The 15,557-nt window shown below is 40.7% G+C and overlaps 1 protein-coding gene across 1 annotated transcript in view; it reads right to left on the bottom strand.

Annotated features, from left to right (window-relative positions):
- LOC126272468 (uncharacterized) overlaps window positions 1–15,557 on the bottom strand; it is a 240,832-nt gene that overhangs the window by 57,623 nt on the left and 167,652 nt on the right. Inside the window, exon 3 of the mRNA XM_049975346.1 lies at window positions 10,424–10,572. Within this exon, the coding sequence (XP_049831303.1) occupies window positions 10,424–10,572 (149 nt within the window). The remainder of the gene's footprint in view (window positions 1–10,423; window positions 10,573–15,557) is intronic.

Consider the following 15,557-nt stretch of genomic DNA (forward strand, 5'->3'; position numbering starts at 1 on the left):
CCGAGGCAGGATTCGAACCTGCGACCGTAACAGTCGCACGGTTCCGGACTGCGCGCCTAGAACCGCGAGACCACCGCGGCCGGCTTCGAGACAAAGATTCACTGTGGAAACTATTATAAGCATTTCGCATTCAAGTCCGCGCTAAATTTCGAGCTTCAGCAAAAGATCGCCAATCTTGGGAATTTTGCGTTCGTTTACATTTAGTGTGCTTTTTTCGTTGTTTCTGCAACAGAGGTCTGACATGTTCTGTGTACCATGGAGGATTAGCTTCTTAGTTTATTAATTTACTTGGTATAACTCTTTCAGTTGCTGTCGATAATATTTCTTTGAATTGAAGCCACATCTGGTCTACACTTACATTGTTAATTAGGAAGGAGTGAAGATTATCTCTCAGGGCGGCGTGAAGCGAATTTTTATTTCCTTTTTTGAACAGCTACACTTTTTCTTTATTTTTGGAGGATTTAGGAGTCATGGTATTCAGTATTGCTACGACAACGCTGAGTTCACTAACACCTGTACCCGTTTTGATGATCGTTATTGGCTCAGAATTATTTGTTGTTTTCACAACCGTTCACTGTTCGAGTAAGCTCGTAAACTAACTGCTAGAAATAATTACCAGAAAAGGCGTTTTAAGCTACCTCCGGACTTAAAACATATATTTTCGACAACATATCGAGGGTAAATTGAAGTCACCACCAACTATAGTTGTATGAATCGGATACCCGTTTGAAATTATACTCAAATACGCTTGGAATATTCCATAAATTGTATCGTCTGAGCTGGGAGGCCGGTAAAAGGATCCAATTATTATTTTATTCCGGTTGCCAAGAATAACCTCTACCCATACTAACTCACAGGGGCTGTTCACTTCAATTTCGCTAAAAGATAAACTACTTCTAGCAGTAACAAACACGCCACTGTCAACTGTATTTAGCCTATCTTTTCTGGACATCATTAGGTCATTCGCAAAAATTTCCGCTGAGCTAGGCGCTTCAGTCTGGAACCGCGCGACCGCTACGGTCTCAGGCTCGAATAATGTTACGGGCATGGATGTGTGTGATGTCCTTAGATAAGTTTAAGTAGTTCTAAGTTATAGGGGACTGATGACCTCAGATGTTAAGTCCTATAGTGCTCATAACTATCTGAACCATTTCAGCTGATCTTATTTCTGACTTTCAGTGCCTGTAAGGATTTGAGCATCAGTGCTTTCTATTGTGGTTTGTTCTTTTGAAGTCACGTGTTATTAAAATACATTTGTAATTATAGTTATTATTGGTTACTGAAATATTTAAAAAAACAGAGATATATCCAACTTAAGGCAGTTTTATTCGTTTTTGTATAAACTGTACTATTGAGATTACCATAATATCTTTAATGTAATATCGGAGGTATTCTTCGCGGCAGAATCATGATTAGCGTAAACAGCGGTTGTACAAAAATATGGAAAATTCTAGAAGTGGAGACGCTAGCCAAGCGTGCATATTGCACTTCTATATTTGACCACGAACGGCACCTGCAGCGTATCCTCAATACGTTACAAGTGTCGGTCAGAGTCATAGCAGTGTCCTGCATGGTTGTGAGAGCATTATGGCCGAATACACTAAATTACAACGCTCACGAAAGTGTTTGTTGATTAATCGTGACGCAAGATTATTGAAGAGTATTTGTGGCGAAATGTAACGGGACCACAACTACAAGGTTACTGCAGAACAGTATTACCGTACTCGCGAACGCGGTCAGAACGAAAACAACACGAAGTGAAAGCCATAAACAGGGAACCGCACGGGCGAGCAGGAATTACAAAACCACTCATCTCTGAGGCAAATGCCCGGAATAGAAAAACGTGGTGCTGAAACCTTAAAACCTGGACTGTGGAGCTACTGGAGAAAGTCGTTTGGTCGAATGAGGTGTTTCACACTGACATGTGGAATAATCGGGCTTACTGCCAGATGTTTGTGTCGCTCTGGCACAATATTTCGGCGACGTAACTCGTTGCCTTCTTCAGGTGCTTCCTGAGACTGCCGTATTGGAGGATATTGTCCAGTATTTATGCTCAGAGGGCGATGGGCGCTCTCTCAACCATCCGCGCCCGCCTGGCGCTGCCTGTGATGTGTTGTCTCTTCCTCAGTGCTCCCTCGGACATCCGCGCCCGACTTGGTCGCCATCTATGGCAGCTGTCAGAGGCCCGTCCTGTGTCGGGCGTTCCATTTGCGGTCCGCGGCCGCCTGCTGCTGCTCCTGAGGTTCTGGCCGTTCCCTGGTGCTCCCACGGACGTCCGAGCCCGGCTCGTCCACCATATGTGGTCGTGGCAGTTGTCTGGGGCCGGACTCGCGTTTGGCGTTCCGTTCTGGACAAGATCCTCCAATACGGCAGTCTCAGGTATCACCTGAAGAAGGCAACAAGTTACATGGACGAAATATTGTGCCAGAGCAACACAAACATCTGGCAGTAGACTCGATTATTACACATGTCAAGATCTCGTCGGGAAAGCCTGAAGAGTTGCTGTTTCACACTGTAAGTAGGCTGTTTACGTTTTCTTATTGGTAACGCCACGTAGCGCTCTGTATGAAAAATCACTGGCTGTGCCGTGTGCAGTCTGTGGCTGGCTTGCATTGTTGTCTGCCATTGTAGTGTTGGGCAGCGGCAGCTGGATGCTAACAGCGCGTAGCGTTGCGCAGTTGGTGGTGAGCCGCCAGCAGTGGTGGACGTGGGGAGAGAGATGGCGGAGTTTTGTAATTTGTAAGACTGGATGTCATGAACTATCATATATATTTTGACTATTAAGATCTGTTAATAATAATTTTATGATCCACATTCTTCAAAAAAAAAAAAAAGAAAAAAAAGAGCGCTTGGAAAGGAAAGAACAATAAGAAGGGACTAGTAACAGTAACTGTATATATAATTTTATTTTAAAGTACTTGGTAATTTGTTGTAGCATTAGTTTTTGTGGTGCACCACATTAATAGCGTTGACATTAAGATGTGAATAGACATTGTCCTTATCTGCATTGTTGTCTTTAGTGTAACATTTCTTCTGCTTGAGCTTTGTCATGTTTAAGTATAAGTTATAGCATTTGCTGCGGCTGTTTGCCATTCATAGTGCTACTGAATGTCACTTTTTATTACTAGGTTAAGCTAATTTTATTACTGATTTATTTTTCTTGTTTGCTGCGCATTGCCTTATATTAGTTGTAATATTGCTGCCTTTTTTTGGCAATTTCCATTTTGTTATCATTGCTGTTTGTGTAAACTGTTTTGTGCTGCTGCATTACCTCGTCCCTTAGTTAAGCATCTGAGCTCAGTAGATTTAAGTTAGCTTAAGAGGGGGTAACCTATATAAGAGAATGAGTTGCGATGAATTTGAAGAAATGCACTGAGAGGTTATATGAGAAAAGTACAGAAAGCAGGTATATATAGGACTTTTTGGAAATAATGAAGAACGAAGGGAGATCTCCGAGAAGTAAAGAAAGCTTTGATTGCAAAATACTGCAGTAAAACAAACCCTGCCCTTTCCTTGTGTTATCCCACTATGTGTTTGTGTACCCTTGTGTATTTATGTTCTTTCTGTCTTTATATGTTTATCTGATAAGACTTATGTTGCAGAATTTTTCTAATACTAAGCTACATTCACTATGATGAGGAATACTGTTATCCTCAAATATAATTTGCATCAATAACATGTTATTTACTTTGTAAAGATGTTTACACATTATTTATTCTGTTTTGTTCTAATACTCATGTGTGAAGTTGATGTTTCAAAAGTTATTCTGATCTTTTATGTATGTACTTATGTCGTAATTTTTGTAACACTGATGTATTTGCTATTTCGATTCTTTTGTAAAGCCTGTACTACTACAAATGTTATCTGTATTGTTATGTTCTTTAATGATACATTTTGTACCTTTGTTATTGTATTCTCATGTTATAAAATTGTAATTGATACCAGTTCATCAAATTAAGTAACTTGTAAATTACATTTCACTGCACACGTTTCTGTTGGTCATAGTATATGGACAATATGTGAGAAGTAGGGACTGATAGTGTTTGCAAGTGTATTGATAATTCAGCAAGGGACTGGTTAACAGAATTGCTGGTTCTAAGGACAATTCCAAAAAACTTTGTGAGTGGACAAGTGGTGGGTTATGGACTTGCTATATTATCCGCAAGACTCTTCAATGGTGATTGTGCGCCTGCACAGTCAAACAGATGGCTGCTGGCTAACTCTACAAGGACTGAAGTGGGTCTACACCTTTGATGACTCCCCAATGCCATTATTTCTACAAGGACTGCAGTGGGTCTGCACCTCTGATGGCCCACCAATACCGTAATCTCTACCAGGTACTACAATGGGTCTACTCTGTGTTGACCTACCTACCAATATTCTTCAAAACTTCGACTGACTCTGCTGTGGGTTTGCTCTGTTGGGGCCCATTACCTGTCTGCATGTCAAGATTCAGCACTGTATTTCCGTTGGAAGGACAACACTACTTCTTCAAGACTGCATGGAAATCCACTAATTCTGTGTACATTTTCTTATATTGCTCAGGCTTTGAGAAAAACACTACTATTTTACTGTGATGAATGATCAGGACTGTCTATATGGACTGTGAGAAAATTTTAGCTTTTGACCAACATTGTATCTATAAGTGTGTGCATTTGATTTCTTTGCTATTGTAATCATAATTATGAAAAGAAATTTTTAAATCTGTATTGGCCACTGCCCAAAACAATTTCTAAATTTTTTTGTGGGGAGCATGGGGGCTATGTAAGTAGGCTGTTTACGTTTTCTTATCGGTAACGCCACGTAGCGCTCAGTATGAAAAATCACTGGCTGTGCTGTGTGCAGTCTGTGGCTGGTTTGCATTGTTGTCTGCCATTGTAGTGTTGGGCAGCGGCAGCTGGATGCTAACAGTGCGTAGCGTTGCGCAGTTGGAGGTGAGCCGCCAGCAGTGGTGGACGTGGGGAGAGAGATGGCGGAGTTTTGTAATTTGTAAGACTGGATGTCATGAACTATCATATATATTTTGACTATTAAGGTAAATACACTGTTTGTTCTCTATTAAAATCTTTCATTTGCTAACTATACCTATTAGTAGTTAGTGCCTTCCGTAGTTAGAATCTTTTATTTAGCTGGCAGTAGTGGTGCTCGCTGTATTGCAGTAGTTCGAGTAACGAAGATTTTTTGTGAGGTAAGTGATTTGTGAAAGGTATAGGTTAATGTTAGTCAGGGCCATTCTTTTGTAGGCATTATTGAAAGTCAGATTGCGTTGCGCTAAAAATATTGTGTGTCAGTTTAAGCACAGTCGTGTATAATTTTTCACAGGGGACGTTTCAACACTATTTACAACTTCTGGCTGATTATTCTAGATGATCGCTTGACTGCCAAGAATTAATGTCCATCCCACAGTACGACGTTTGTTTCCATATGGTTCTGCTCCGTTCCGAAACGACAGGGTGCCTGTTCGCACGACTCGCATAGTCCTAAACCGGTTATGTGAGCACGAGAATGAACTGTCGCATCTCTCCTGGTTTTACTTTGGGGATAAACGCGCATAATCACGGTCCACCTCCACCACCGTTACTTGGACTTGGCGCTATCTTGCAAGAACTGTGGTCTAAGGTTCGCTTGAAAAGCATACAGGACGCTTGTTAACTGATTCCGAGACGACTAGTAGTTGTTTTGAATTTCAACGGCTTTACTGCACCGTATTTAGCATTGTATGGGTCTTCTCTGATGACTCACTGTAGAAAAGGGTCGTTCTTTGTTTTACATTTCAGTCAATCCGCGGCGGGCGTCCACAAGTCGTTGCTTGTCTTGAGGAGTCTAGGTGTGCTGGGCGAACTTCGTGCACACTTTTATCTTTTTCAAAAGATACTCCATCTACATCCATACTCCGCAAGCCACCTGACGGTGTGTGGCGGAGGGTACCTTGAGTACCTCTATCGGTCCTCCCTTCTATTCCAGTCTTGTATTGTTCGTGGAAAGGATTGTCGGTATGCCTCCGTGTGGGCTCTAATCTCTGATTTTATCTTCATGGTCTCTTCACGAGATATACGTAGAAGGGAGCAATATACTGTTTGACTCCTCGGTGAAGGTATGTTCTCGAAACTTCAACAAAAGCCCGCACCGAACTACTGACCATCTCTCCTGCAGAGTCTTCCACTGGAGTTTATCTATCATATGCTTAACGCTTTCGCGATTACTAAATGATCCTGAAACGAAGCGCGCTACTCTCCGTTGGATATTCTCTATCTCTTCTATCAACCCTATCTGGTACAGATGCCTCACCGGTGAGCAGTATTCAAGCAGTGGGCGAACAAGCGCACTGTAACCTACTTCCTTTGTTTTCGGATTGCATTTCCTTAGGATTCTTTCAATGAATCTCATACTGGCATCAGTTTTACCGACGATTAATTTTAGATGGTCATTCCATTTTAAATCACTCCTAATGCGTACTCCCAGATAATTTATGGAATTAACTGCTTCCAGTTGCTGACCTGTTATATTGTAGCTAAATGATAAAGGATCTCTCTTTCTATGTATTCGCAGCACATTACGCTTGTCTACATTGAGATTGAGCTGCCATTCCCTGCACAATGCGTCAATTTGTTGCAGATCCACCTGCATTTCAGTACAATTTTCCCTTGATACAAACCTCTCTATATATTACAGCATCATCCGCAAGAAGCCTCAGTAAACTTTCGATGTTATCCACAAGGTCATTTATGTATATTGTGAATAGCAACGGTCCTACGACATTCCCATGCGGCACACCTGAAATCAATCTTACTTCAGAAGACTTCCCTCCATTGAGAATGACGTGCTGCGTTCTGTTATCTAGGAACTCTTCAATCCGGTAACATAATTGGTCTCACAGTCCATATGCTCATACCTTGTTCATTAAACGACTGTGGGGAATTGTATCAAACGCCTGGAGGAAGTCAAGAAACACGGCATCTACCTGGGAACCCGTGTCTATGGCCCTCTTAGTCTCGTGGACGAATAGCGCGAGCTGCTTTTCACACGATCGTCGTTTTCTAAACCCATGCTGATTCCTACAGATTAGATTTATAGTCTGCAGAAAAGTCTGAAGAATTTCTTCAACACTTTATTTAAGACCAATACAAAAGGCCGGCCACTGTGTTAGAGCTGTTCTAGGCGCTTAAGTCCGGAAAACCGCTGCTGCTAGGTTCGAATCCTACCTTGGGCATGGATGTGTGTGATGTCCTTAGGTTAGTCAGGTTTAAGTAGTTCTAAGTCTAGAGAACAGATGACCTCAGATGTTAAGTCCAGTAGTGGTTAGAGCTATTTGAACGAAAAAGAGAAATAAACAAGGGGCAAACCACGGAGGGATTATCCGAATGGGACAGAAGTCGGTAGATCCTATGTACATATACAGACACTCGGCTTGTCAGTGTTTAACAGGGCTGTTGGATATCCTCTTGAGAGATATCGTACACAAATTCTGTCCAATAGGAGTGTCAGATCGTCAAAATCCCAACGTGGTTGGAGGGCGCTGCCAGTAATGCTCCAAACGTTGTCAGTCGGGGAGAGGTCTGGCGACCTTGCTGGTGGAGTTCGAGTTCGGAATGCACCAAGGCGAGCAGTACAAACTCTTACCTTGTGCGGGAGAGCTTTACCTCCAGATGCGTCTTCACTGGTCATCACGGCTCAGTTCGAAGCGGCACTTATCACTGAAGACAATTCTACTCCAGTGTATGAGATTACAGGCCGAAGACATGTCTGGAAATGCCCCAGACAGCGATGGGATACGAACCTGCCTGTTGCCCGTCATACGAGCAGACAACCAGGAGTGATGGACTACAGTACCATTTCTTTTTATAGCAGGATCCCTTTGGTTGTCATCCATAGCACAGCGCTAAGTCTACGATACTTTTGTTGCCTTTCATGACAAGCCGTCCTTTGCTTGCATTGCAGCAAAATAATGCCAGACCGCATACGGGGAGAGTTTGTATTGCTTGCCAAACTCCTGATCCCTCCCCAGTTGAGAATAGAAATAATTCAAAAGCCAAGATCCCTTAAATACTGTTTAGGGGTAACTGGTCTCAACACACTAAAGGTGTCATCATAGGATCTGAACGTAGCTTAACATTTATAAACCATTTGGATATAGCGATACATGGGGCAGATCAGCTAATATAAAATCATTGTCACAAAATCATATTAAGGGGGTAGGACGTCAAACGGGCCAACTTGGAGCAGGAGAGGCACCCCAGGACATTTTATTCTCTACTGTCTGTACTTTTACAAATAAATTAATACAAATTTGTCAGCATGACGAGGAAGGACTCAGGATTCACACTCATTGCAGTGGAAGTGCAAAAACTTACAAAATATTTGGTTTAGATATGAAATTTGATCATTTTTTCACTTACTGTTGGCTGCATTTGTTGCTATAGGTACATTTTTCTTCACAAGTAAGAGAGATTCTTTGATGAATTTTGCGCAGCATACAAACCATTCTTACAGGTGTATGAAACTCTAGAATTTTCCAAATCTATGAAAAACTGTGGTGAAAATTGAGATAATTAACTACAAAATTTGATTTTTTTTCTAAACATAAAGTTTAAAACGTAACAGCTCATTCATTTCTTCATAAATTAAATAGATTCTAGAATTTCAGACACCTGTAAGTATGGTTTGTATGCTGTGCAAAATTCATCGAACAGTCTCTCTTACTTATGAAGAAAAGTGTACATAGAGCAACAAATGCAGCCAATAGTAAGTGGAAAAAAATGATGAAATTTTACATGTAAAAAAATTATTTTGTTATCTTTTTGAACTTCCGCTGTTACGAGTGTGAATCCTGAATCCATGCTGGTCATGATGACAAAGTTTTATGAATTTACTTGTAAAAGTATAGACAGTGGAAATTAAAATGTCTTATGGTGGCACTCCTGCTCCAAGTCGGCCCGTTTGACGTCCTATCCCCTTATGCTACATTCAGATCCAATGATGGCACCTTTAGTGTGTAGAAACCGGTTATCCAGTAAACAGCATTTAAGCGACCATGCCTTTTGAATTGTTTCTACAACATAATGATCGCCCCACTTCGCACTGTGTGTTCACTGTCAGTTGAGAATGTTTGGATAAGTCTGTCAAACCACGTCGGGATTTTGACGATCTAATGCACCAATTGGACAGAATTTGGCACGATGGCAAGATATTCCTCATGACTAAATTCAACAACATCAATCAGTGCCAGGCCAAATAACTGCTTGCATAGGGGTCAGAGGTGGACCAATGGGGTATTGGCTTGGACAATTCTAAACCTCTTTCTCTAGAATAAATCATCCAATTTCTCAGAAATTGTAATCATTTGTTTGCCTTTATATGTGTATATGTGCATCACATGTACTGATTTCTATCGCATTCAGATAATTCCTTCGTGTTGCGTCGTTTTTCTGTTTTTGTCTAAGAGTGTATGCTACTACATTACGATGTGTTACACAACGACATTGAAATTATTCCATTACGATATGTTGCAAAACAACATTGAAATTATTCCATTACGATACGATTCACAACGAATTTGAAATTATTCCATTATGATATGTTTCACAGGGAATTTGAAATTATTTCATTATGATATGTTGCACAACAACATTAAAATTACTCCATTACGCTATGTTGCACAACGAGATTGAAGTTATTCCATTACTATATGTTGCACAACGACGTTGAAATTATTCTATTACGATATGTTGCACAACAACACTGAAATTATTCCATTATGATATGTTGCACAATGACTGAAATTATTCCATTACGATATGTTGAGCAACGACATTGAAATTATTCCATTACGATATGTTGCACAACGACATTGAAATTATTCCATTACCATATGTTGTACAACAACACTGAAATTACTCCATTATGATATGTTGTGCAACGACATTGAAATTATTCCATTATGACATGTTTCACAGCGAATTTGAAATTATTCCATTATGATATGTTGCACAATGACACTGAAATTATTCCATTACGATATGTTTCACAACGAATTTGAAATTATTCAATTATGATATGTTACACAACGACATTGAAATTATTCCATTATGATGTGTTGTGCAATGCCGTTGAAATTACTCCATTATGATGTGCCTCACAACGACATTGAAACAGCTTGGCGGCACGTCCACTACTTAACACAGTCTACTTACAATTGGCTGGGCGAATGCACATTTCTTGTTTACTGTTGTTAGTTCAAGCTGCCACTGTAGCTACGGCGCTGACGTTGGCTATACGCCGGGAATAAAACCATCAGAACTTTTTGAATACCATTTTACAAAACGATCGTAGGATGAACAGGTGGCATTATTAACTTGACAATTACGAAATGCGGTAGAGATCGATGGCAGAGGCAGGTGTGCGGGTAGGTTGGAGAACAACTCACGGGAGGAGAGGTTTCCGCGCGCCGCCCTGGCCCTGGTGGCTGCCGCCTCGTCCTCCATGCGCCTGCGGATGAAGTAGACCTTGCAGCAGGAGAAGCAGATGGAGAGGCACAGGAAGGTCGCCAGCGCCACGCCCAGCACCGGCCACATCCTGCAACACGAGCGCCGCCGAATGAGGGCAGCCGCCACCTCACTCTCACCTCACAACATGCATGCACAGAACGCATACACGATTCTGACATTGTTAAAGCTATTTACACTTACAGTGAAAATATCCTCAATTCTTCGAACAAGAAATTAGAGGCAACTGGCATATTCTGTGTGACCTGTCAAAGGCGTTTGACTTTGTGAATCATAGCATTCTTTTACGTAAATTAAAATATTATGCTGTCACCGGTAGTGCTGCAATGTGGTTTCAGCCATATCTCACTAATAGAAAACAAAACATAACACTTCAGCAGTAGGCAACCAGACATCATCTCACTGGGAAGAAATTACACGTGGTCTTCTCAAAGGTTACATACTAGGTCCACTACTGTTTCTTGTGTATATTAATGATCTGTCATCTGTTACATTACCAGATGCTGGACACTGATAAAGCTATTTACACTTAGAGCGAAAATGTCCTTAATTCATTGGACAAGAAGTTAGAGGCAACTTGCATATTGCGTGACCTGTGAAAGGCGTTTGACTGTGTGAATAACAACATTCTTTTAAGTAAATTAAAATATTATTCTGTCACCGGCAGTGCTGCAATGTGGTTTCAGTCATACCTTACTAATAGAAAACAAAACGTAACACTTCAGCAGTAGGCAATCAGATATCATCTGACTGGGAAGAAATTACATGTGGTGTTCCCCAAGGTTCCATACTAGGCCCACAACTGTTTCTTGTTTATATTAATGACCTGTCATCTGTTACATTACCAGATGCCAAGTTTGTCCTATTTGCAGATGATAAAAACATTTCAATAAATAGTACATCAAATATTAATTTAGAAAGGGCAGATAATAAAATTTTTTACTGACATTAATAAGTGGTTCATAGCCCATTCACTGACATTAAACTTTGAAAAGACCCACTATAATCAGTTCAGAACTTCCAAGATATTTCCTTCTGGTGTGTGTATAAAAGATGATGACATGGAAAAAGGAGAAGTTGAGAGAGTAAAATTTCTGGGATTACAATTTGATAATAAATTCAGGTGGGAGCAACATACTAACGAACTGCTAAAGCGCCTAAACCAATGTGTGTTTGCAATGCGAATGATGTCAAACATGGAGATATAAATATAAAAAAGTGGCATATTTTGCTTATTTTCACTCCATTATGTCATATGGTATCATATTTTGGGGTAACTCCACAAAAAGAGAAAACATGTTTAGAGTTCAGAAGCGTATAATAAGAGTAATGAGTAGTGTAAATCCAAGAACATCATGTCGAAACCTATTCAAAGAATTGGGCACATTAACCACAGCTTCTCAGTATATTTATTCCTTAATGAAGTTTGTTGAAAATAATAAATCTCTTTTTCCAACTAACTGCTTAATACACAGCATCAATACTACCAATAAGAACAATATACATAAAGATTTAAAATGACTTACTCTTGCCCAGAAAGGAGTCCAGTATTCAGGAACACAGATTTTCATAAGTTACCAGCAACCGTGAAGAGTTTAGTTTCAGACAAGACACAATTTAAACCTAAGTTCAAAGCATATTTGGTGGCCAACTCCTTCTATTCCATCCATGAGTTTCTCAACAAGTACAGTAGACCAATTTAATGAAAATTTATTATGCTTAAATTTTTGAGAATTCTTGGTTGTGATAGCCAAGAAACTAGCAAATGTCTGAATGACGGATTTAATGACAGCAGATGTAAGTATTAAACCTGTGAATATTAGAAATTGAAATTTAATTCAGGTAAATAATTTTACTGTTTATTGACTGAGGATCTTTAAAATTAATGAAACTCAAGTTTTTCTAATTACATTTTTCTAATGTGTTTATCTGACATGTTCCACACACAGGATGATTCCCTCTTTTATGGGTCTGTGGAATGAATAATTAATCTACTCTAATGTAATCTAATTATTAGTAAGCCCAATTATCTAAACTAGTGTCGCCTGTGGTCGAAATTAGACCTGTTGCGTCATTGTACCTGATCTGTGACAACAAATGTCTTATGTCTTAAAGTGTCTTAAATTTTAGATGCAGAACTGATCCGTGGCAAATGCTGCATTGTAGTTCCGTGTATTGTTGAAATAATTCTTTGATTTATCTTTATTTGTTCGATCATTTGAAACCAAGTGCCGGCCGCGGTGGTCTTGCGGTTAAGGCGCTCAGTCCGGAACCGCGCGACTGCTACGGTCGCAGGTTCGAATCCTGCCTCGGTCATGGATGTGTGTGATGTCCTTAGGTTAGTTAGGTTTAAGTAGTTCTAAGTTCTAGGGGACTGATAACCAAAGATGTTAAGTCCCATAGTGCTCAGAGCCATTTGAACCATTTTGAAAGCAAGTCTTTGATACACTGTGTTGAAAAATAAGTTTTGCGTTAATGGCGGCAAATTAACTGTTCCCTTGTCACAACACGATGTGAATGTCGTTGTATCTCATAAACTGATCTCAGACGCGAGATGATTTGCGTTACAAAATCTGCTTTGTAAATTTATTAAACTTCAATTACAGTTCTCAAAATTAGTTGGAATTTTGCTCAGTGCACATTTAAATCTCTCAGAACGACAATGCAATTATCGTTATCAGCATCTGCATTAATCTTATTACTTTCTCTACACAAAAATTGTATATCTATTGCTCTCCGTCTTTCAGTGCGACATGTTTATGTTCTTCTTTGAGGCATACCCTAAAGCCAATATAGTTTAGAATAAGGGACGTTGTAGCTACCCAAAATGAGGATACTGAAAATTAATAACACTATAAATTTTGTGGCGACCTTAACGTCAGCCCAAGCATAGAATGGTAATACCCTAGGCCAGCTGCTGCTAGTATCTCTGAGCGGTGATGTGGTTACAAACAGAACGTTGCAGGGATTCCGTTACTTGCTTTTATGGCAGGTGCAGACACGGACGGGTTACCAAATTGTCCACTGGAACCTTGATGACATGTATAGCGCGCCATCACGTTCCCATGCACTCTAGCATTTGGCCACAGTCACACTCGAATTCCCCTTGAATCTGGATACTGGACGATCCTACTAGCCCGCCAAATGGGGAGCCCCAATGGGCTCGCTTTAAGACTCTGTCAGTTGCTGATAATGCTGTGCCATACGAAAAAGGAAGGAAGATCAGAGTTTAATGGCATGCCGACGGCGAGATCGTAGACGGAGCACAAGCTCGGGAAGGGAAAAGACCTAACCGTTTTCAAAGAGACCATCGTGGCATTTTCTTGGAGGGATTGAGGGGAACCACGGAAAATTGAAATCTAAATGGCCGAACGGAAAGTTGAACCACCTTCCTCCTGAATCCAAGTCCAGTGTGCTGACCACGGCACCACCTCGCTCCGTGTGAGACGAGTACGCTTCGTCTCCGTATCCTTCACATACACAGTAACGGGCCTAACAACACCAAATACCAACGACACTAATGCACTCTGGTGGTCATTCTACTCGTTCAGAGAATTGCAGCTCTAATAAGTTTCATAGTCGCCCATGGTGTGGACGTATATGAAGTTATACTGACGCCCGACCATTTCCTCTGCTTGATATTCTCGTCATACAGTATAGATTGAGTCCACAAGTTCCGACCAAGTTTTATGGGGGGGGGGGGGGGGGGGACTTTCCTTCGTTCTCGAGTAAATTACATGACTAGTAAGCCCCTCCTAAATACTTATCCCCAACTGGGAATTCCCCAATGTAGCACCAACAGCTTGCCTTGTGGTGACAGGTCTGGACTACACAAATTCTCACTACACTGGTAGAAATAATACGTCAGGTTAAATCGGCGAATGATAAAATTTATTCCAAAATGATAGATGTTTATGTTGATATGAACCTGAATTGGATGTCACAAGTTGCAGATCTGAAACACCTAAGCTCTGCAGTTCCTGCATCACAGATAATAGCAGACAGTGGGAGTAAAACTGTCAAAAGTTTACATACTTTTTCCATTTACTGATGTCTGATGGCGTCATACTGACCGATAAGACCACGAGTTGTGGAAACTGTTAGTTGCATAGAAGCATTTAATGAGAGGTGGAGGCCTCGAGGAGGTCCAGTACTACTCTCTTCCCTCTCACAAATTTCTTTTTCTCTTTTCTTTTTTTCTGGGTCATTCGTCTTTCGACTAGTACGATATGGCCTGCCTCTGTCTTGGACCCACTTCATCGTCTCACCATACGTCCTTAATTATTTGTTGATTGCATTCCAATTTCTGCCTTCCTCTAGAGTTTTTACCCTCTATTACTTCCTCTAATATTTTGGAATTTGTTCCCTGATGTCTCAACATACGTTCAGTCATCCTTTTCCTTTTGCTTGTCAGCTATTGCCGTGTGTTCTTTTCTTAGCCGATTCTACAAACAACTTCCTCACTCCTTTTATTATCAGTCAATCTTATTTTCAACTTTCTTCCGTAGCAACACGGCTCGAAAGTTTCAGTTTTCTTTCTTTCCGTTTCTCCCACGGTCCATGATTCAGTAGCGCACAATGCTGTGCTCCAAACGCACATTTTCAAAAATTTCGTCCTAACGGCCGATGTTTGTAGACTTGTTTTGGCCAAGGATACACTCTTCACTTTTTATGTGTTTCGTCCATCATGTATTATTCCAAGGTAACAGAATTCCTTAATTTCATCTGCTTTGTGGTTCCCAGTAACGGTATTAAGATTATGGCTAATATAATTCCGGAAACTCCATATTACTTTGGTCTTTCTACGTTTTATGCTTAATCCATATTCTGTACTCATAAGACTGGTCGTTCCATTCAATACGTCCTGTATTAATTCTCTATTTTTACTGAGGGTATCAACACAATCGATGAAAGTAGGCCGGCCGGGGTGGCCGAGCGGTTCTAGGCGCTACAGTTTGGAACCGCGCGACCGCTGCGGTCGCAGGTTCGAATCTTGCCTCGGGCATGGGTATTTGTGATGTACTTAGGTTAGTTAATTTTAAGTACTTCTAAGTT

This window comes from Schistocerca gregaria, chromosome 5, assembly GCF_023897955.1.
Source record: "Schistocerca gregaria isolate iqSchGreg1 chromosome 5, iqSchGreg1.2, whole genome shotgun sequence".
Classification (NCBI taxonomy): Eukaryota; Metazoa; Arthropoda; class Insecta; order Orthoptera; family Acrididae; genus Schistocerca; species Schistocerca gregaria.